Genomic DNA, 23,323 nt, shown 5'->3' on the forward strand with positions numbered 1-23,323 from the left:
AAACCTTGGAATGGTCTGCCCAGGGCAGTGCTGGAGTCACCATCCCTGAAGGTGTTTGAGCAGTGTGTGGACCTGGCACTTAGCGAGATGGTTTAGAGCTGACCCTTTGGTGCTGGGTCAAGGGTTAGACTGGATGAGCCTGGAGGTCTCTTCCAACTGGATGTATTCTGTGAATCTGTGTTATCTTCTTAATAAAAGAGAAAGTAGGATCATAGACTCATAGAATCAACAAGGTTGGAAAAGACCTCAGAGATCATCAAGTCCAACCTGTCACCCAACACCTCATGACTACTAGACCATGGCCCCAAGTGCCATGTCCAATCCCTTCTTGAACACCTCCAGGGACGGTGACTCCACCACCTCCCTGGGCAGCACATTCCAATGGCTAACAACTCTCTCTGGGAAGAACTTTCTCCTCACCTCCAGCCTAAACCTCCCCTGGCACAGCTTGAGACTGTGTCCTCTTGTTCTGGTGCTGGTTGCCTGGGAGAAGAGACCAACCCCCACCTGGCTACAACCTCCCTTCAGGTAGGTGTACACAGCAAGAAAGTCACCCCTGAGCCTCCTCCTCTCCAGGCTAAACAACCCCAGCTCCCTCAGCCTCTCCTCATAGGACTGTGCTCAAGGCCTCTGCCCAGCTTTGTTGCCTCTCTCTGAACACATTATGGGGAATTTAATATTAATATAACAAGAGTGACATATACATATTTTCTATATCAGGATTTGACTCTAAAGTTAAATCAATATTCTTTCTTTTAGATACATTTATAGTATATTCTATTAATTCAAGAAGCTGAAACCCCCTTTACATTGTGAATGAAACACTGGATGGATGCCAATTTTCCCCACTCTCCCTCCAAGAAATGCAAAACCAAAACCCTCAAAAAGCTGACAAATAGGTCTGAATTCTTTAGCTTGATTCCTCTCATTGTTTTTAATTCTCTTTGATTTATATTAAGCCCATGGTTGCAAGCATAGTCTTTGAAGCATGAAATGTGTGTACCTAACAAATTAATGCCTGCTAGAGTTTGAAAGCATCCTGAGCCACATGATATGTAGTTAATATTTTAAATGTCATAAATGCAAGTGTATGTAGTAATGAGGAAAAGTATTGCTTTGTGTATATGGCCAGCAGAAGTCTAAATTGCTCATGAAGGGAAAGGGAGAAAGACAGGCAAGTCACCTTACAGCTAGCAAAAAAAGAAGACAGATGAGAGATGCAGGCCTTTAACTCCACAGGACTGCATTGCATCAGAGGAAACAAGAGGCTGGATTCCCTAACAAATTGTCAGGGATCCCACACATGTGGGAAATACTGGCATGAGCCTTATCTAAACCTATGGATTGATGTGTGTGTTTCCTGCAGTGCTGAAATACAGAGAGATTGACATGAGGCCAAGACAGAAAAAGTATTTGAAGAGTGTGAGTCAAGACTGTGTCTAAATTTTGTGCCTGTCTAAATTTCAAATCCAACTGAGCAAATCCCTTTGGTAGATACCAGCAGTCTTCAGCTGGGAGGTCATCCTTAAGCACTGTATTGTAGCACTGTGAGACAGTCACAGTCCCTGGTAGACAGACGAGAGAGTGCAGAACGGTGCAAACAATATGGTTTCATTAGACTCAAGTGCAGAGTTCTGTTTGATAATCTGAGGCTTGAGCTGTAAATAAATTCCATGAAAACTCAATGGCAAAATCAGACAGTGAGAATCAAGAAATTAAATTTCTAATTGCCACAGCATCTCTTTTTCAAACCAGTTGCAGCCAGCTGCTTTAAGATGAATATTAATATCAAAATTAGTAGTGCCAGAATCAGTCTGTCCTTCAGTGTGGTGATTTGCCCCATTATATCCATTCATCAGCTTTTACTCAAACTTCTCAGAGCTGAACAATTGGGGGTTGATTTTTCATTACTCCTGCTTGTTTAGCCCCACCATGATTTGCCAGGAGTTTTAAATACCTTATTTAATGGCAAGCAGCAATAAGAAATCTCCCACCTCTGCTGAGACACCAGCCCTGCTTTGTCAGAGACACGGTGTGCCAGCATGACCTTCATTTTGCTCCTATAATCTTTATAAATGGTGTACTTCCCACACTTTTGTGTACTGAAGGTGACAGGAAAAGAGTTCTACAGGGAATGTGGGAGGACCATGATACCACACTACTGCACTTGGTCAACAGCAGGCTGGAGATGAGCCAGCATGTGCCCAGGTGGCCAAGAAGGCCACCAGCATCCTGGCCTAGACCAGCAATAGTATGGCCAGCAGGACCAGGGCAGGGATTATTCACCTGTACTGGGCACTGCTGAGGCCACACCTTGAGTACTGGATTCGGTTTTGGACCCCTCACTAGAAGGGCACTGAGACATTTATATCCTTCACTTGTTGGTTTGCAATAACAAATATCACCTCTGACTGTAACTGAAATATGCCAAGACCATGGCTTGCTCTCTGAAATGAATTGGCTTATGGCAGGCAGTAAAACCAGCAGGTTGTGACCATCTCTAAGGAGATTCCAATGTTTTCCTTCTGTGCAAAAATCAACCCAAAACAACAAATGCAGCAGCCAAAGCAGCTCCCACCCTCCTGCTTTTATTTGCCACAGGCACATTCGAAAGGCCCGAAGCAAGCCCTGCCGAGCACACTCGCAGCAGTCTAACCCAACCATTGTTCATTGTGTTTTGCAGATCTTGGCCATTGTGTCCATTCTGTTCATCGTACTGTCCACGATCGCTCTGTCTCTTAACACCCTGCCGGAGCTTCAAGAAATAGATGAATTCGGGCAGCCGAACGACAACCCTCAGCTGGCACACGTGGAAGCCGTCTGCATTGCTTGGTTTACCATGGAGTACCTTTTGCGTTTCCTGTCCTCACCAAATAAGTGGAAGTTCTTCAAAGGCCCCTTAAACGTCATTGACTTGCTGGCAATCTTGCCATACTACGTCACCATCTTCCTCACAGAGTCCAATAAAAGTGTCCTGCAGTTCCAAAACGTGCGGCGCGTGGTGCAGATATTTCGCATCATGAGGATCCTAAGGATTCTGAAGCTGGCCAGGCACTCCACAGGCCTCCAGTCGTTAGGCTTCACCCTCAGGCGGAGTTACAACGAGCTGGGCTTGTTGATACTGTTTTTAGCCATGGGAATAATGATATTTTCTAGTCTTGTATTCTTTGCTGAAAAGGATGAGGATGCTACAAAATTTACCAGTATCCCTGCATCGTTTTGGTGGGCAACCATCACTATGACTACCGTAGGATACGGTGATATTTACCCTAAGACTTTATTAGGTAAAATAGTTGGAGGGCTTTGCTGCATCGCCGGAGTGCTGGTCATAGCCCTGCCTATACCAATTATTGTGAACAATTTCTCAGAGTTTTATAAGGAGCAGAAGAGACAGGAGAAGGCAATTAAGAGGCGAGAGGCACTGGAGCGAGCTAAAAGAAATGGCAGCATTGTCTCCATGAACCTGAAAGATGCCTTTGCTCGCAGTATGGAAATGATTGATGTAGCAGTGGAGTCAGGGAAGCCAGGAGAGGCAGCCAGTTCAAAGGAGACAACTGATGACAACCACCTGTCCCCAAGCCGGTGGAAATGGGCCAGAAGGACAATGTCTGAAACAAGCTCAAACAAGTCTTATGAGAACAAATACCAAGAGGTTAGTCAACAAGACTCCCACGAGCAATTGAACAACGCTGCGGCATCCTCCAGCCCGCAGCACCTCAGTGCCCAAAAACTGGAGATGTTGTATAATGAAATTACTAAAACTCAGTCTCAGCCCAACCTCAATGCTGGTTGTCAAGACCACTCAGCAAAGCCTCCTGCGTATGAAGAAGAAATAGAGATGGAAGAAGTTACGGGTCAGAGAGATACGCTGCCAGCTGGACCCACGGACATCATAGCGGACATGAGAAGCACGTCCAGCATCGACAGCTTTGCCAGCTGTGTGACCGACTTCACGGAAACAGAGAGGTCTCCCCTTTCGCTCTTCCCTGGCTCCCACTTGCAAATGAGATTTCCAACTGATGCTGTTCACCTGGAAGACAACCAAAGAGTAAGAAGTTCTCAGTTTATACCATTCACAAAAGACAGAATGTTTTCCCCAACCGATGTCACCTTTGGCTATAGCCCTATGGACAGAGCTGTGTTCAGCGATGGCAGTGGATCCCAAACGGTTTTGCATGGCCACTTGCATTTTGATGCTGCCATGGAAAGCCCCAAAAGTTCCCTGAAAGGTAGCAACCCATTAAAATCTAGATCACTTAAAGTTAATTTTAAAGACAATAGAGGTGGTGCTCCACAAACTCCACCAAGCACTGCAAGGCCACTGCCAGTAATAGCAGGAGCAGACTTCCCCCAGGCTACCCCCCAGCACATCAGCACCATTCTCCTAGAGGAAAATTCACCCCAGGGTGAACGACCCCTACTTGGTGCCGATGCATCAGCACTTTGTCAGGGACCCGCTAAAAAACCGTCCCCTCTCTTCCCCAAACAAAAGATCTTCACTTTCCCTTCAAAGGAGAGGAGGAGCTTCACTGAAATAGACACTGGAGAAGAAGAAGAGTTTATGGACTTACATGGTATAGCACACGAAAAGCAGCAGGACGTCAAGACAAATTGCTGTGGAGATAAACACAGCGATGGCAACCATTTAGCAGAGGAGCCACAGGTTAGCTCTTCACCCAAAAGCATGAGCCACAACTGTACTCAAGACATTTACCATGCTGTGGGTGAGGCAAAGCAAGACAGCAACCAAGAAGGTCACAAAATGGAAAACCATTTATTTGCCCCAGATATTCATTCAGGTCCCGGAGAAAGCAGCTACTGTCCCACACGTGAAACTAGCATGTGACTAGTTACAAAAGCAATAAAAATCCCTTTTCTTAACCAGTTAGCAATGCCTATGAACTAAAAACATGGAAAGCCTCAAAAAACAAACAAACAAAAAGTGCATAAAATGCTATTTTTGCATGGCATGAAGAGTTCTTTAGTTTAAATACTGTTTAATTAAAAACAAACAAACTGCTTTTTGTAACAACCTGGGAAAAAAGGGGGGGGAATTCCTCAAGAAGAGTGAATCAACTAAAAAGAGCTCTGTTAGGAGCCAGCATCCTGCAACATCTGACATTTCTGATCCTTTCACTTCCGATTGTAGACAGATTTTTTGAACTCTTTTAACTTTTGGTTGGGGGTTTTGGGTTTTTTTTGTTCTCTTTGTTACAATGAATTTTAGAATTTGCACATGAAAGGATGAAATGTCAATGCATGCATTCATCAAGATGTGAAACAAGGTGCTTTGAGCTTGCAAATGCATATATTTGTAAATAGTTTGGGAGTCCTGGGGGGGGAAAGCTACTGTTGAGGAGGATGTCTGGAAAAAGCGTTTCCTGGGACACAGGTACTTCCTTCACAGCGCGCTGCCTGGAGGTTTTGTACAGACAATGTTGCACAATTGCAACTTCTACTTAAAAGCACCTCACCTACCTTGCTTTCTGTTAAAAAGCTCATGAGTACATCTGTTAATTATGAACTACAGTGGTTTAAGCTTAGCTCTGCTCTATACCATGGCTTGGTTTTAGTTTTTATAGTGCAGACCTTTAGTTAGTGCATTTGTCAGTCGGATTCATGATCCTGTGAGGGAAAGTAAAGATTTAATGACCAGAACTTGAAGCATCTGATATTTTTATAGAAAATTGCCAATATTTCATAAGTATGAAAGGAAAAAACATCCATTTTAAAAGAAAAACAAAAACCCAGAGGAGTTATTTCTGTGGCAATGGACAGTGCCAAACAGCTACACAGACATACCCAAAACTTCTTGATCTCTGAGAATATTTAACTTGGCATTAAAATCTATTTTTTTCCCTTTAATTTGCTTCCATCATCTCTGAGCTCTCCTTCCATTTTCTTTACAAGCAGTTCCCATGCTTCAGCAGTGGCAATGCTGGTGAAGTTGTTATGGTATAAGGACATAAGTGACAAGTTCTGTTGTGGTAGCTTTTAATTATCACAATCCCTAAAGCTCTTAACAACCAGCCTTCAAGTACATCTGACTTGCCCCAGGTCTTCCATACCCTGAAACCTCTCTGTGGGGTTCAGTTCAATTGTTTAGATTGACAACATTTATCAACTTTGCCTCTGCCCATCCTCCCCTGCCTGTTTGAAAATGGAATACAGGCTTTCCCCTATACTTAAATTAAGGGGAAACGCCAATTGTTCCACTGACAACTGCCAAAGCATCTTTACTTTCTCTCCAGTACCTGAAAGGGGATACAGGAGAGGGACATTTTAACAGGGCTTGTAGTGATAGGATGAGAGGCAATGGCTTTGAGCTGGAAAAGGGCAGATTTAGACTGGAGATTAGGAAGAAATTCTTTAGACTGAGGGTGGTGAGACACTGGCACAGGTTGCCCAGGGAGGTTGTGGATGCCCCCTCCCTGGAGGTCTTCAAGGCCAGGTTGGATGAGGCCTTGAGCAACCTGGGCTGGTGGGAGATGTCCCTGCTCATGGCAGGGGATTGGAACTAGAGAGTCCTTAAGGTCCCTTCCAACTCAACCCATTCTATGATTCTGTGATATTCTCTGTAAGAGAAATCTGCTGAACCAAAGCCTTCATTACAAAGAAGCCATCGCAGCACCAGTTGAAAAAAGCTATCATTTTTTTTTGAGCCAGCACCATTTCTTGTGTTGTAATACAATAAAGCCTTTAGAGCTTTACTTCCCTCCATCACAAAAATTCTACTCTAAATTCATTAATCCTAGCCATAAGCAAAAGTGAGCAGCTACACAAGTATGTCCTATGAGATAGTTTTTATTTCTTTACAAAATCAGGTATTTTTTTGCTGTCCTCTGATGTCTGCTGAAATTGACCACTCCCTTACAATGTCAGTGCAGCAGCCCAGCTTCAAGGGCTTTGGGGTCCAGCAATTAGAAGTCTGAGGTGGTGCTCAGAAATTCTAGCATCTCTGCCCTGTTACTCTATGGTGTGCTGCTGGAGACAGAGCTTCTCGCTTCCCTGGGAACAGAAGGGAGCTTCTTCCAGGTCTGTGCTGCAGCAGCAAATACTGCAGATGCTAGAAGAACAAGAGAGAAGCCTCAAAAGCACTTCAGACCAGTCAACATGTGGTTTCTAACAGGAGGCTTCAACTCCAGCGTGGACCCAGGTTAATTTTTACTGATGTGCCATTTACTGTCACTTAAATGAGTACAAACCAGACACCTAATACATTTAAGGTAAAAGAGCAAACACTTGTTTGCAACATTGCTCTCCACTTGAAATGCCTGGGCTGCCGCCACAGACCTCACTCAACTCCAGCCCATGGGAAAAAGGCAAGTTTGAAAAGCCCCAAAATATGGCTGCTGGTGGGTGGGCCAAGCAATGAGTGCAGCACAGTCCTTCGGTTTAAAACCAAACAAAAATCAAAACAAAACAACACCACCACAAACAAAAACAACCAACCAACCAAAACAACCCCCCCCCCCCCCAAAAAAAATTTCATCTTTCCAGAAATTTCCTGACTTCCATGGAAGTCATTTGAAATAACTGGGACTGTGATGTTCTTTTTTGCAAACAATAGCTGGTCATTAATTCTCAAAACAAAAGTTAATCTTTGGTTTTTGTCCTTGTGTAACTTACTGCATTCATTTTTACCTATTTATATGCCATTCTGCTTAACATTTTCTCAGTCATTTTTGTGTCTCGCTGTTCCAAAACTTAGCTCCTGAGTATTTTATAGTCATGCATCCTCTCTCTTTCTCTCTCTCTCTCTATATATATACACACATTTTTTAATTTTTCTTTTAGTTTCTAGACATTTTCAGTGACTAAAACTAAATGCCAGTCAATTTTATACACCTGAAGTCTTGGTCTGTATTTTCTGTGTGCAGTTTTATTAAATCATGTAGGCCTGTTCAATCTGCCTTTACATCCTAGTGAACTAATGAAGAGCAAATGGAGTTCAAATGTGACCTGATCCCATGCTCTGGATCCACTAAAAGATCCCACTGGAGACAATGATGTTGTTGTGGCCTGACTGAGATCTGGATGGTGTTCCTTCTGTGTGGTGTTTCTCCCAGGTGACCCTTAATGCTTTGGACAAGCCCCCTCAGATCTGTGCCACTTGGTGGAAAGGGAAGAGTTCAGCAAGAAGGAATGTGTTGCAGGAGGAGAGATTTGATTCCTTAAGCTCTCCTGAGCTAAAATTTCTGCAAACCTGATTCTGCCCTATGAAAGTCACTAAAAAATTCCAGTAGTGGTAAAATCAAAGCCTCAATTCTTCTGCAGATAAATCTCCCCTGAAAGCAATGGCGATGCAATGGGAAAAGGGACTGACCAAAATGCACATGAGGATGGCAAAGAGTCTTTCTCTCTTGATTAAAATCAGCAGGAACTTTAAGTGTATTAATCGGAGACGACCAGGCCTTCATTGACTGCCATATTTAAAATGTTTCCAGAGAAGAACATTTCTTCTGACATTATGCAAGCAAAAGAATGTAATTCTCTTTAGTAGCAGATGTTGTTTGGGTTTCTTTTTAATCTTGGAAGCAACAGGATCAAGATTTAGATGTGCTTTTGGCATCATTTCATCAAATACTTTTGACCACAATGAATATTATTTCCAGAAGCACAGGTTTAGATGTTTGGGTTTTCCAGTCTTGACTGCATGCATGGTATCCATTCCTGAATACCCAGCTCAGGTACCATTCCTAATGAAACCCTTGACCTGAGCTGTTGCAGGACTGGCCCTAGCTTTCTTCCCAGTAGAGCAGGTGTAAGAAGTGCACTCCAGGATCACTTCATTCACCACAAATCACTATGTAGCAAATGATGCAAAATTACCTGAGTCTATTTTTCCTCTTTCTCTAAAGTTTTGAAGCCATTTCAGAGTTACTACCCACAGTAAGGGGAGGGTTGGTTTTGAGTTCTGGAGTCAACCTCCAACAATTGTTGAATCTCAAAACAATTCAGATGAGGCGACTCCCCCGTGCACCGGAGAGGGGCCTGACACTCGGTGCCGCTGGGACAGGAAGATTTTTCAGGGAAATAGCTTTGAATCGATCTATTTTGTATATTTTGTACTAACTGCAGAATCTTGAATCAAAGTTTTAATTCTTCTCAGTGATGAAGCCTAAAGTACACGTGTCACTGAGCAGTCACACTGATCCAGGCCTAGGCTGTAAGGGGAGGAATGTAATGTATCGCACAAACTGCAGAGGAAGTTGATACAGGAGAGCTGTCTAGAGGGGATGCAGACAGTGCAAGGATGTAACATGGTGTGGGAAGCTATTGCACTACAGCATTTCTATAAAAGATGCTTTTTAAAATACAAACACTAAAGGCCTTTCAATGCTTCACTGTGTAGAACACAGGAGCCTCTGCGAATGCAGCAACTGGGCGCTCACTGCAAAACTGGTCTCAGCAATCCAAGCATTAGTGATGTCAGAGAGGTGATATCTGATCTGACACTGGAGCAACTGACATGAAGAGCTTTTTAGCACAGTATTAGACAATTAATGTACAGAAAACTGTAGTTTTGTATACATACCTAAACCAAAATGACAATTGGCCTCTTGAGTCTTTTCCTAACAGGTACCACTGGGCAAGGTATTTTCATTCCTTGAGAAACAGTTAGCTCTTTTAAAAGCAGGGCTCTTCCCCAGCCTGCAGCCCCAGCTGCTGTTTCCTCACACCTGAAGTAACTTTTACCTGCCTTTATTTAATCAAGTATTTCCACCTGCATACAAAGCCAGCTGTCTTTTTTAAGCCCTACTGCAAATACAGTCAGCCTGGTTAAAATGTCCCAGGCCTAACTGGCTTGGGTTTGGTTTTGTGTTTTGGGTTTTTTTTAATTCATATAATTTTTTAATCATTAGGATAGAAAATAAAGTAGAACATGTTGATATTTTAAAAGCACAAAAATGTAAGCCCTATGTTTTGGGGTTTGGTTTTTTCTCAAAGTAGCCAGCACACACTAAGCAAGAAATGCAAATACAGCAAGGGGGAAGAGGAAGGCAGGAAACTGTAAGTAAACAAGACATGTTTTAATGTGCTGGATGAACAAGAGATAGAACATATATAAAATAGTCCTTGTTCATTCTTAATGAGGCAAAAATGTTAGTACCAAAAGATTTCTTTCCAGTTCTACCCTAGAACCAACAGACCTCTGCTCAGGTTTCAGTGATGTCACTACCCACTCGCCTGTTACACAAACATCTAATCTGTAATGAGCTTTTAAAAGACTTTCCTGAAAAAGAAGATACTCTGTGTTCTTATCTTTGTTGCTCTTTGGGCCTCTTCCCACTGCTCTCCAAACACCAACCTTCCCTTCCTCTTGGGAGCAGGAGAAGACAACCCACCACGCAAAACGCTAGGTGTGTCTCCTTTATCAGGAAAGCATTTTGGTAGTCCTGTGCAAATGGCCAGATGGTCTCTCTTGCATTTGAAGCAGCAAGAAGCACCAAGTGTCATTACCATTGCAGCCATACCATCTCATAACTTCACCTTTTCCACTTTTAAAATGCTCTGCCTCCTCCAGCATCCCCCTCAGCCTGCAAGATGGTGAAATGTTCGGTGCTTTTGCAGGAGTTTTTGTAAAAGCTGGTGACTGCTGTCTGCTTCTGAGCGAGCCATCGCTCCAAGTGTGAATATGTGTCTCCTCTCCAAGATGTTTTTATTACTCAGTGTTGCCCAGTTTAAACTCAGGATGAATTGTAAAGCAGATCAGGTGTTCTGGGAGCCAAATCCTTCACTGCTACTCTGTTGGGTTTCCTTAATGAAGAAGGGTTAGGTGACTGGCAGGCAGAGGTAAAATTGTTTGCATCTGTCATAGTTTCTTGTTCAGCAATCATCCCCTGTGTGACATTTGCAGGAGGAGTACCATGCTTGTCACTGTATTTGTCCTGCTGCAGGGCAATGGCATGTTAGGATGCTTAGGAAGAGTTATCTTTTAGTGCACTGGAGATTTATTTCCAAACAGCAGTGATAGCTTATAGTCCTGTACTATTATTGATTGCTATTGAATTGTCTTTTATGACACCCAGCATAGATCCAGATGGATCCACTGTGGAAAAAGGAAGTAGTACACAAATATTTATTGCTCTTTTAAATTAAAAGTAGCTAGAGGACATGCTATTAGCTAACATTCAATTCAAAAATATAAGATCATCATAATTATACCTGAGAACCAAACAGAACCATGACATATCATTGCCTTAGACACTGACTGTAGTCTTGTGGTTCATGGAACCCCTGCATCTAATAGCAATCTGGGTAATTCATTTCATTAGGTTATTTTTTCCCCTCAAGTATTTTTTCCCCTGAAGTGTACTTAACATCAGCAGGAGTAATGTGCATTCCTAAATTAGGAAGTCTGTGGCTATGTTCACACTGGCATCTTAGTGGAAGTCAGGAGAGATCTCTCAATGTGAAGCTCTCAGCTGTCCTCTGGACCACATAAACTGGATTACTTTAGAAGAAGCTGAACCAAAACCCTTGTTCCATGAGGGCACCTCCTGTGCTGCAACCAGCAAAGTACTGAGACCTTGGTACCAGACTAGAGCTGGTTCAAAATAGTGCCCCTGATACACCTAGTGTGAATTGCCAGCACAAACTGTTTCCCTCAACAAACCTGTTTCTACTGTGTTGTACTAACATAGGTATAGACTGTCTCCCACCATAGTTACTACCTCCAGTCCATGTACTCTCGGCTAAATCCCTTACTCAAGCCAATTTTACCATTAGCATCAGTGATACTGCATAAATACTGCAAAAGGAGCAATATATAGCCAAAGATGAAATCATCCCCAGTGTGTTCTCGAACTTCACCCAGGTGGAATCATCTAAACAATAAACTCTTGGTAACCCTTGGACAGCTGTGTTTGCAGCCTGCTACACACCCTTAAATACTGCATAGTTACTCTAAAGCTGGTGTTACATTTGATTAAGACAGTGCAGACAGCCCTACACTGACCATCACTCCAAAACCATTGCCTCAGTGGGATGATTAAACTGTCTGCAAGAAGCCTTGTTTCACTTAGCAGTAACTCTTAACATGGAATGGTTTGAGTAAGAACAAATGGCTGTGCAACTGGCTAGGCAGTGATGGAGGATGAGAAACCCAGGCTGAATCTTCTGTGCCCATCTACCATGTCCTTCCATTTGGATCATCAGCTGGAAATTATTTACAGGGGGGCCTAGTAGGGTTTTGATCATGTGCTTAGGTGCTCTGCTAAGACACACCTTGTAAAAGGTAATGCAAGAAATGAAAATCCTACTCCTTACCATCCTTTTTAATGATTTCAAGGTGAAGAACACGTGTCTGACACTGATATTCTTGTTCTCAGTTCTGCTCAGATAGTATCTCTCCATGGAGATTCAGAATAGGAAACATTCATGCCTGTTGTTGAAGTCCTTAAGCAGAAAGCCAAGGGGAATTCTGCCTGTCTGCAACTGAAGAGTGGAGCAGTATGTTCCAGCTTTAGGCACAAGGAACACTTTCTAACATGTATTACAAAATGGGGGGAAAAAAAAAAAGAAGTGAAAAAACCCACTCCTGGGGCAATCATGGGTACTGCTGCTGGGGTGCAGACTTCTGGATTTATACCTCTAGATTTTCAAAGAGTTACACAGATTTCTACCTATGTAACTCTTTCACAAGACAAAGGAGCCATGCTGATAAGCTGAAACATGGAGGGGTTAGTGTACAAAGAGCCTGACAGTTCACTACATAACCTCTTGCTTTAAGATCACTGTAAATATCAACTAAAAATATGTATCAATTCATGTCTATAAATGATGACTGTGTTAGTTTCCTAGATACAGTAGCATGACTATGATGGGCTTTACTGAGTTTCATGAACTTTATATTCCTCTGTGAATGCTCTGAATGCTGCAAACAAAAAGCACAACGGGATTTGTTCAAGGTCTGGCGCACTGGCGACATCTTCACTATGGCTCAGTTGACAGCAACACCTCCTCCTACCATGCTCTTGCTGGAGAGAGCTGTGGCTAGGAGACAAATGCGTATGTGATAAGTCTTGTCTGATCTCATTCATCTGCCTTTACAAAATGCCCCAGACAGCTGGTGGGAGAATATGCTGCTTTTGCTTCCTGCATTGTTTGCACTTGGGGGTGGGGCAGGGGAACCTTAGGGCATTTTGCAATGGTAATTGCATCAAATGTACTTCTTCTGTTTGGGTTTTTTCCCCATCATTACTGTGTTTGTTAGAAACATTTTGATTTAGTTTCTTTTTGTAGGTAAGACTGGTTGACAGTAGCTTTGTATTTTCAGCCAACCATCAGGTTCCATTAGACTAATAACATCTCACATTTAGTGGTACTCACATCAGTGTCTCCATATCAGCTGCATTTTAACTTCATTAAAAACAAGAAAAGAAATGTGATTCTTATTTTTGTCACGCTAGATTTTGCTGCTCAACTCTTTCTGCACCAATCTACATATTACTATGCATGTTGTAGTCTGTACAGTTGTTCAACATCCAAATATCTGTTTAATTTATGTCAAACGTCTGTAAAATGAATGCATTGTTCTCCATTCCGGTCTCATAGAATGAAGATAGTAAATAAATGTGTAAAGCAATCATCTGTGTCTCATTTCAGTGCTCTGCATGAAACCACTTTACATTGAACATTGCATATCTACCACAACAGCAATCCATAGTGTCTTCAGATTTCATTACTTGGCAATGTTACACAGGGATCTCTGGCAGACAAATGTGTACAGAAATAAATCTTCTGGCTATGCAAATAAAGTCAAAATCCAGTATTTTTCAAAACAATTCAATACAGTACTTCCAAGCCCTCCCCCCACACCCCCCACCCTTCTGTTCAGCATTACATCTCATTACTGCTCACACTGTCATAGATGGAAGAGCTCAGATGCAAGGGTGAGTCACTACTGTTGCCTGCAGGATGGAAAGCAGAAGCATGGAAGCAGGTAGCAAGCCTCCATACCTCAGCCTCAGAATACTATCCTGAGGTGGTGGAGAAACCAATCTCTTGTTCACCTTTCTAGTAAGCAACAACCTAGCTTGGACCCCAGCACCTTTTTTCCTTATGTGGCCCCATTTGTTTATAGCCCCCAAACTAAAATGAAATATAAGGTGTAGCAGGGATTATCTGTTTGTTCCTTCAAGGTGAGTCATGGAAATAACTAATGACTTTCCAGGCAAAGTTTTACTGCAATTGCAGCTCTGATAGAGCATTTCTAGTGTTCAGAGAGTAAGGAATATGGTATTTTTACCTTCAGAACAGAAAGGTATTATTTAATTTCTACACCTGAACCATATTCCAATGGACAGCTGGGCATGAAGTTCAACAGCAAGCATAAGGTCCTTCCCTAGAGAGGAGTAACCCTCTGCACCAGTACAGGTCAGGGCCAACCTGCTGGGAAGCAGCTCTGTGGAGAAGGCCAAAGGTATCCTGGGGAGCACTAACTGTGGCCAGCAGGCCAGAGGAGGTTCTCCCATTCTACTCTGTCCTGGTGAGGCCACAGCTGAGTAAAGGCTGAGAGACCTGGGGCTGTTTAGTCTGCAGAATACTGAGAAGAGATCTTCTCAATGCACATAAATATCTAAAGGGTAGAGGTCATGAGGATGGGGCCAGAGAGCAGTGAAGGACAAAAGGACCTGGGGGTCCTAGTAGATGTAAAGGATGACCATGAGCCAGTAATGTGCTCTTGTGGCCAAGAAGGCCAGTGCCATTCTGGGGTGTATTAGAAGGGCTGTGGTTAGTAGGTTGAGAGAGGTTCTCCTGCCCCTCTACTACACCCTGGTGAGACTGCATCTGGAATGTTGCATCCAGTTCTGGGCGCCTCAATTCAAGGACCTCAGAGAACTGCTTGAGAGAGTCCAGCACAGTACCACACAAATGATGGATTGGAACATCTTCCTTACGAGGAGAGACTGAGGGAGCTGGAGCACTGTAGCTTAGAGAGGAGGAGATGAAGGGGTGACCTCATTCATGTTGATAAAGATGTGCAGGGTGAGTGCCCAGAGGCTGGAGCCAGGTTCTGCTGGGTGATGCCCAATGCCAGCACAAGGGGCAGTGGTGGAAGCTGAGGCAGAGGAATTTCCACAGAAACAGCAGGAAAAAGCTTTTCTCTGTGAAGGTGACAGAAGACTGCAACAGGCTGCCCAGGGGGTTGTGGAGTCTCCTTCTCTGGAGATACTCAAAACCTGCCTCGATGTGTTCCTGTGTGATCTGCTCTAGGTGACCCTGCTCTGGCAGGGGGGTTGGACCAGATGATCTTTTGAGGACCCTTGCAGCTTCTAACATTCTGTGTGACTCTTTTTAGTGGTGGCCAGTGATAGGACAGGGGGCAGTGGGCACAAACTGGACCGCAGGAGGTTTCACTGAAACATGAGGAAAAACATGATTGTGAGGGTGTTGGAGCCCTGGAACAGGCTGCCCAGAGAAGCTGTGAAGTCTCCTTCTCTGGAGGCTTTCCAAACCTGCTTGCACATGTTCCTTTGCAATCTGATCTAAGTGAGGCTGTTTTAGCAGGGGGATTGGACTCAATGACCTCCAGAGGTCTCTTCCAACTCCTGTCACCATCCTATGATTCTATGATCCATGTCTGCACCTTCATTTTCACAGAGGAAAACGTACAAAGGGAAAAAACTTCCAAATGTAAAGAGGTACCTCTGCATAAGCCTGCAGCTGCCTATGCTCTCTGTGAGAGAAGTCTGACTTCAGTGTTTCCCCATGGTTAACCCTGCAAGTGATTCTGAACTAATCATCCTGTCTTGTTCTCCTTGGAACTTCTAAACACGACTTCTGCAAAATTAAATCACAGGGACTGTCATCAACGTATCCAGGGCTCTGAATGAACAAAACCATAATGCCAAGAGTGAATTAATGTTGCAAATTAATTAGACAGTCATTGTAATGTGTCTGTTCAAAGGCACTGCCTGTCACAGTAGCTATTTAACAGAGTGTTAGAAATCTAATGAAGTCTACCACACTCCAACATTTCAAACAACAGTGAAGGATTCCCCTTTCATGTGGAGCTTTGGGTTGATAGTAGCAGCACTCAACTGAACCTCACATTTTCTGGTTTTCTGGCATTAACTCTAACTCACCTTCTCTGTCACTCAGAATAGTAGAATCGTTGAGATTGGAAAAGATCTCTAAGAACATCAAGTCCAACTTTCTAGCCGACATCTCCATGACCACTAGAGCACATCCCAGAGTGCCACATGCACAAAATTCAGCTTAGTAACTCCCAGTCCCAGTTAAGCCGCTGCTTAATTGGCAGCATTACCCAGGCTGACCATGCCTCACTCACCTTTCTCAGGAGTAGAAAGGAAGGGGAAGAAAATGGATTTTGCAGACAGTTTCATAGGGAGACAGGACTGAATGGGTATGAAATGCAAAGATTATGCTTTTCTTTACACCTCCTGGACCCCTCTGGAGGTCTGTAACTGTGGTTTTCTTATAGGCAACCAGCCTCAAACTGCCACAGAGAAGCATTTCCCATCCTAGAAGTTCATTAGTAAATATTTTTATAATCCTTGTGTTACTTGTATTTTTGTTGTAATTTGTCTGTAGTATTCTTGTCAAAATTTCTCAATAGTATTTTTGTTACAATTTGTCTCTAGCTCAATGAAGTTACAGCCACTTTATTTTCTCAGTTGTGTGGCATGGTTAGTATTTCAGCTTTAGAAAAATCTGTAAAACGGTGAATTAGTCATCCATACACCTGCAATGATCTTACCCAGAGAAGCAGCCTGCAGCATTGCAGTATGACCTTTTTAGAGCACAACCACTGGTATGTTTTGCAGGAATAAAATTTTTCCTTTCCAGAATTTTAATCCCGTTTCTAAGCAGATAGATGCAACCTAGACTGGGAATAGTTAAGTAGACATAAATAATGTCAGATTATTCAGTGGAGGAGGGAGGAGGAGAAGCTGTGTACATACACACTGTTTAAAAAAAACTTTGTCAGAGAGCTATTTTAGCATAACTAAAACCATCTACCTACAATTCTTCGAAGACTAGGGAAGATAAGATGTATAAATCTGTCATAGTCAAAGATAATGTAGGTATCCTTGTTTGCCTGTAATATTTATGGAGGGACTCTGAATCTAAATGACTTTGTTTATCTACTCATTTCTTGAACAGCTCCAGGGATGGTGATTCTACCACCTCCCTGGGCAGCCTGTTCCAATTCCTGACCACTCTTCCACTAAAGAAATTCTTCCTAATGCCCAAACTAAGCCAACCTGATACGCAGCTTGGCGCAGCTTGAGCCCCATTACTTCTTGTCCTGTTGTCAGTTACCTGGGAGAAGAGGCCAGCACCAGCCTCACTCCAGCTCCCTCTTGGATTGCTGTCGAGAGCCATTTGTAAGATACCTAAGTCTGCCTCTTTTTAGTACTTTCACAACATTAAAGTTGTCGCAAGTCCATTCTCTTTCTCCCAGCCTATTAAAGATATCCAGTGTTCAGACAGACCTTATTTTCACGCCGGGAACAGTTTCAGAGCTGTTCGTTCCTAGCGCCTCGCACACTAAGCAAAATATATGCACGTATCAGTAAGTTATGACTTCTCAACAAGCAAAGCTTCCTGAGCTGAACTTGTGTATCTTGGGGATAATGCCACAGCAAACAGTGCCAGATGTCAGTCATCAGAGTATGTCAGAGAGACCAGTATTTGGCTGGTAACTCACAGTTGCTCTGCAGAGCTTTATCAGGCAATCTTCATTCACACAAGATCTTTCAAATTCATTAAAGTGAGTAAACACCATGCATTTAATTGATTTAAATGCCTTGATGTTAGCCAAGGAGAATTCCATATCATTTCACCAGTAAAATGAAAATGTGAGAAGCTTTTGCCTCTGGTAGCAAGACAATGGTTGCACTGCACAACATGGCAAGTAACCACTCCTCTTGCACAGGGAACTCTCATGCCCTGTGGTAAAACATTGTTTTACCACCAAAACTCGGTGATGGAAACATCTCAGTGGCTGATGACATTGTAGTCATCTACACTGTTTGAAGTATGCAAAAGGGCCTCCAGGAGAGCTGGACAAGAACTTTCCACAAAGCCATGGGGTGACGGGATGAGGAGTGACAGGAGGAGGAGTAATGGCCTCATACAGGAAGAAGCGCCATTTAGATGAGACATGAGGAAGAAATTCTCCACCATGAGGGTGGTGAGGCACTGGAACACTGGTTGCCCAGAGAAGTTGTGTACAAGTGCTCAGAGCCAGGTTGGATGGGGCCTTGAGCACCTGTGATCCTGTGATTGCCTTTTATTCTATTTGAGTCTCTAATGTGGGTCTTCATCTGAGGCAGAATAAAATACCCATCAATTCCTTTTCTCTGGATGAATTCATCTCAGCAAAGGGGAGGAGACCTTGCCGAGTTCATTGTACTGAACACCACAATATATCTCTCTACAACCATATGACATTGAATACAATGCACCCTTTATTCTTTCATACACAGAGTATCTCAATGAGCTATTAGGATGTTGAGTATTTAAAGCATACAATGAGATCTACAGTTTAAGCTTCAGAAATCATCCAAATACCTTGCAAGTACTAATAGCACTCTCAACAGCAGAAACTCAGCCTTTCCTTTATTGTTAAATCCCCCTTTCATTCTGTTCCACAAAGGGCATTTACTTACAAAGAAAACAGGAGACATCTGTAATACTGAATCAAGTAATCCAAGTTAGGAAAGGCTAAATGGGAACACACACATTGGGTAATACTCTGCTCTTCACCAGGTCCTATGGAGTTCCACTCATTTTCTCATACACTTTCCCTACTTAATTAATCAGAAAGTTTTTCCTTTCCCCCAGACCAGAGTTCTATAAGGAATGTGCCCCCCTTAGAAGCAACAGTATGCATCCACAAAGGGGGTGTGTACTTTTACAGTGACCTCCAGACCTTCCACATGACCTGTCCTGCAGTTTGGACCTCACCATGGGAATTCCCCAGCACTCTTGTGACTGTAGAGGAGGAATTCACTGGTTCAGCCTTGCCACTTTTGTCTGCAAAGGCCAAACCATTTGAAAACACAGCAGATGCATGCCCAGGTGACCATGGAAGGACAGAAGGCGGCTGCACAGCCATAGCTGTTTTTTCTGGTTGTCATTGCAGAGCAGTCTCCCCCAGTGACTTCTTCTCTCAGAAGTGTACTGCATCTAATGGCCTCTGCATGCTCAGTTCAGGAACAACAACCATACAGGTCTGTATGAAATTCTGCTTGGAGAATCTTGGCACACCCACAAATCAAATCCCCCACTGAATGGAAAGCTGTCAGTAAGTTCTGGACAGGTGAGATTTTCCAAGATCTATTATTTTGACTATTCCATCAGAACTCTGATCCTTTATTTCTATCAGTGGTATTCTTGTAACAGAGTTTTCAAGCTTCTATTCCTTTAATTTTTCCATCATTCTATATTGCATAACTATTACCATTGAACTAATTTAATAAGGTATATTATAGAAGAGCAGAACTTTGGCTGCCTACGTGTGCCACAAGAGTATGAAACCATCTCTCTCACCTTTGTTCCAAAGTACCTGCAAATAATACTGTATAACAGCTATTGTACCTGAGGCTTGTGAGGATTTTAACATCCATATCACTCGAGTTCAGTCAGTCTCACAGCTCAGCACTGGTGGTTAGATTAAAAAAGAATCTATGCTGCACACTCCTGGAGAATAATTACAGTGTGTGAGCCAGGAAGCAGGTTTGTCACGCACCAAAAGACTGCAGTGCAACACGCCTGAGAAAGCTCAGCACCTTTAGAAGGGTGCCTTTGGGGCAGAAAAAGAGATACACTGGATGAACACCACAAAAACTTGCAGGCAGGAAAGGGACCTTGGGAGTTTTCAGCACACAACTTCTTTTTCCCCACCTCACTGGCTTCTCTGATTCCTGATTCTGGTTAAGAAGAAAATATGCAAGACTAATTCAGAGAGGGATCTAAAAGCCAGGCCTTCAGAGCAAGGAAACTGCTACATTTTGCATTATTTGTGGGGAAAAAAACTAGAGAGTCTTTTGGGAGGACTCTAAAACTGCTTTAGTGCTAGAATGTATGCCAAAGCCCTTCACTGGGGCAACAAAGCAAAATATTACTTAGTCAGGTAAATAGCAGTAAGAAATGTCACTGGTTCTCAGTGTCTTTTCCAACAAATTTTAAAAGGGGGAAAGAATCAAAACCCAGCAACTTAACCTAACACTGCTGCAGTCCATGAACTCTGACCAGCCTGTCAAAGGCTGACAGCTCAACAGCCTCTGCATTCTGGCAGGGAATTCTGTCAAGCCCATTAGCACACAGAGCTAATGTGTGTGACACACAGACACGTACAGACTATACAGCCAGCCACAGACAGATACTCAAGAGTCCTCACACACCGACAATACCAACGGCCTCTGCCTGCTCTCCCCTCTGGCACAAGAGGGACAAAGTCCCCTGGGCTCAGGCACTCAGAGCCCTCACCCAGGAGGGAGTTGGAAAGTAACTTAATAAGCAGACAGAACAGACTGTACTGATGAGCACACCAAGCAGTCAACTACTTCCATGCCACCTTTTCATTGTCTTGTCCCTCTATTTTTCCACACTCATCCCTCCTCCATATCACCTCTCTTTCCTTGCCTTTGGTTTCTCCCACCACACATCTGTGCAACCCCCAAATCATTGAGCCCAACCATGGCCATTAAACCATGTCCCAAGTGCCATGTCCACACATCTCTTGAACACCTCCAGAGATGGTGACTCCACCACCTTCCTGGGCAGCCTGTTCCAATGCCTGACCACTACTGCAGGAGAGAAATTTTTCCTAATACAAAATAGTTTTTCCTAATATAAAGAAAAAATTCCTAATAAATGCTCTTCCACTGCACCCCACATTGTGCCCTATCCCTCAGCAGCACCAGAAAGGTGATCCAAAAAGCCACTCCTGATGACTGATAGTGATGGGTTTCATATCTGGACATGGGGTGGGGGCAGACTGGGGCTTTTGGGGCAGCCTTGGGAGGGACCTGAATACAGGAGTCTGCAGTTTGGGTTCCCATCTTCCATGGCGGCCTGTCTCTTCTGGGCTCAGAGATGTGATGGGTCTGGGAGTACCCACAGCAGATGATGATTTGGGCTCTCTCAACCCCATCACTGCTTGTCATTGCTCTTTTGTGGGTGTGCAAATGAGCTGTTACACATAACACAGAGTACCCTAAAACAACAGATGGGCACAGGCTGCCAGGAGGAGCATTACATTAACAGTACTTTCCTAGATGAAAAGTTACTTGTAGTAGAAGCAACTTTACACATTGTTTTCAGCTTCAAGAGAAAGTGCTTTAAAGCACTGTCCTCTGATGCCACTCACCAGGCAGGCAGAAATGTACTGCTGTAAGGTGCACAGCTATCTTGGACTTCACAGGTTGTGAGTCTGGAGATAATTTAAATACAAAAATTCACCTGCAAAGAAAGAGGATAACCAAAGGAAAGTCTGACAACAGCAAGGTGTTTGTCAATGAACACAGTGCAGAGACACTGCACTGGTTTTGGAGCACTTGCTCCAGGTCAAAGTGACTACTTCAACTTCCCCAAGCAGATTTGCAAGAAGCTCTGATGTCTCTCTCCATTTGAACCATTGCAGTCAGAATCCTCTGGAAGCACAGAAGACCTGAATAGGGTTCATGCCCCACAAAAAATCAACAGTTTGCAGGCTTGTTTCTCCTGTTGTTTGATCAAAAGTTATTTTCACAGAATCACAGGCACCTCTGGAGATCATCAAGTCCAACCTCTCTTCCAAGGCAGGCTCATCTAGAGAGAGTCACACAAGAACATGTCCAGGTGGGTTTGGAATGTCTCCAGAGATGGGAGACCATCAGCTCTCTAGGCAGCCTGTTCCAGTGCTCCAACACCCTCAAAGAAGTTCCTCCTCACGTTTAGAGTGAACTTATGTTCAAGTTTGTGCTCATTACCCCTTGTCCTGTCACTGGGCACCACTGAAAAATGGTCCCATCCTCCTGATACCCCCCCTTTAAGTGCTGGTAAATATTGATGAGATTCTGCCCCAGCCTTCAGAGGAAAAAGACCCCATTCCCTCAGCCCTTCTTCACAAGAGTGTTCCAGCCCCCTTAACATCTTTGTAGCCCTTTGCTGTACCCTGGTAAGTCCCTGTTCTTCTTGAAGCAGAAAGCCCAGAGTTTTGAGCTTTGATATACCTTCTTACCACAGCTTCTATTACAACCGCCTCAAAATGCATGCTCAACTGAAGATTAATTCTTACAGACCTCATTTTTTGGTCTGTTTCATGCCATCACTCATACTAACACTTAACATGTTGGGAATTTTGATTCCTGAGACTGTCAGCAGCCTGGTGATGCTTGCCACAGTTTCAGGCTTCATGTTATCCTGAAACACTATCTAAAATACAGTAAATAACAGCAAATTTGCCTAGTCTAAAGAATTCATGCCCTTGAAGCTGTGATGGGAGATACAGCTGTAAACACACCTCTAAGATTACTACAACATAGCTTAAAACTACTGCCAACACAAAGTCAAAGTGCAATTCAAATCTTACAGTCTATAAATAAAGAGGTCTAAATAGATGGCCTTCTTTATCTTGAATTATGGATTTTTTTTCTGTTTGACCACAATTTATTTATGCCACAGCAAGGCTGCTGAAGGTGCATTTTATGTAACCACAGGAGCCAAAGGCAACAAGGACCTACCCCACACCTTCACTGCTCTCTGAGTCATACTGCTCATCCTAGGGGTAAAGCTAAGCTCCCATTCCTTTCACCAGACCTACCAAAAGGCTATTTCATGAAAACCCTTCTGCCCTCCAGCATTTGCCTGAGATTTGCCTCCTCACAGGCTGCCTTCTTTCTCCTCAGGCTGAGCATGTTAAAGCCTGCACAGGGTTGCCTTGTCAGACAGACGCACTGCACACTCCAGCTAATTCAGTGCCCCTTCACAGTCCATTCCGCGGTTCATTGCAAAGTCGAGGCTTCCACTTAGCAGCTTCCTTTCAGTCTCCCAGGGATTCGTGGAAGCTCTCACGGCCACCTGTTCCAAGCAGGACGCTCCTTCAATTCCTCAGGCTCTGTCACCCACAGACACTACCACTCACACTGCCACACCAGAGTTTCTCAGGATGCGGCAGGAGAGGAAGGCTCTCAAATCACCAGCGAGGCCGCCCAAAGCTCTCCCGTGAGCCGCTGACACCGCCCTAGCCCCGCCCTGCAGAGAGGATCCCACACGCCGCCCCGGCAGCGCCGAGCCCGCGCCCCGCCCCTCCGGAGGTGACGCAAGGGGCTTGGCAAGGCGGCGTCGCTGATTGGCTGCG

General features: G+C 43.8%; 1 protein-coding gene across 1 annotated transcript in view; it reads left to right on the top strand.

Annotated features, from left to right (window-relative positions):
• Positions 1-5,186, top strand: part of KCNB2 (potassium voltage-gated channel subfamily B member 2) — a 195,318-nt gene extending 190,132 nt beyond the window's left edge. Inside the window, exon 3 of the mRNA XM_054167415.1 lies at positions 2,684-5,186. Coding sequence (XP_054023390.1) covers positions 2,684-4,846 — 2,163 coding nt within the window. The 3' untranslated portion in view covers positions 4,847-5,186. The remainder of the gene's footprint in view (positions 1-2,683) is intronic.
• Positions 5,187-23,323: the final 18,137 nt, after the last annotated feature.

The sequence above is a fragment of the Dryobates pubescens genome, chromosome 14 (genome assembly GCF_014839835.1).
Source record: "Dryobates pubescens isolate bDryPub1 chromosome 14, bDryPub1.pri, whole genome shotgun sequence".
Taxonomy (NCBI): Eukaryota; Metazoa; Chordata; class Aves; order Piciformes; family Picidae; genus Dryobates; species Dryobates pubescens.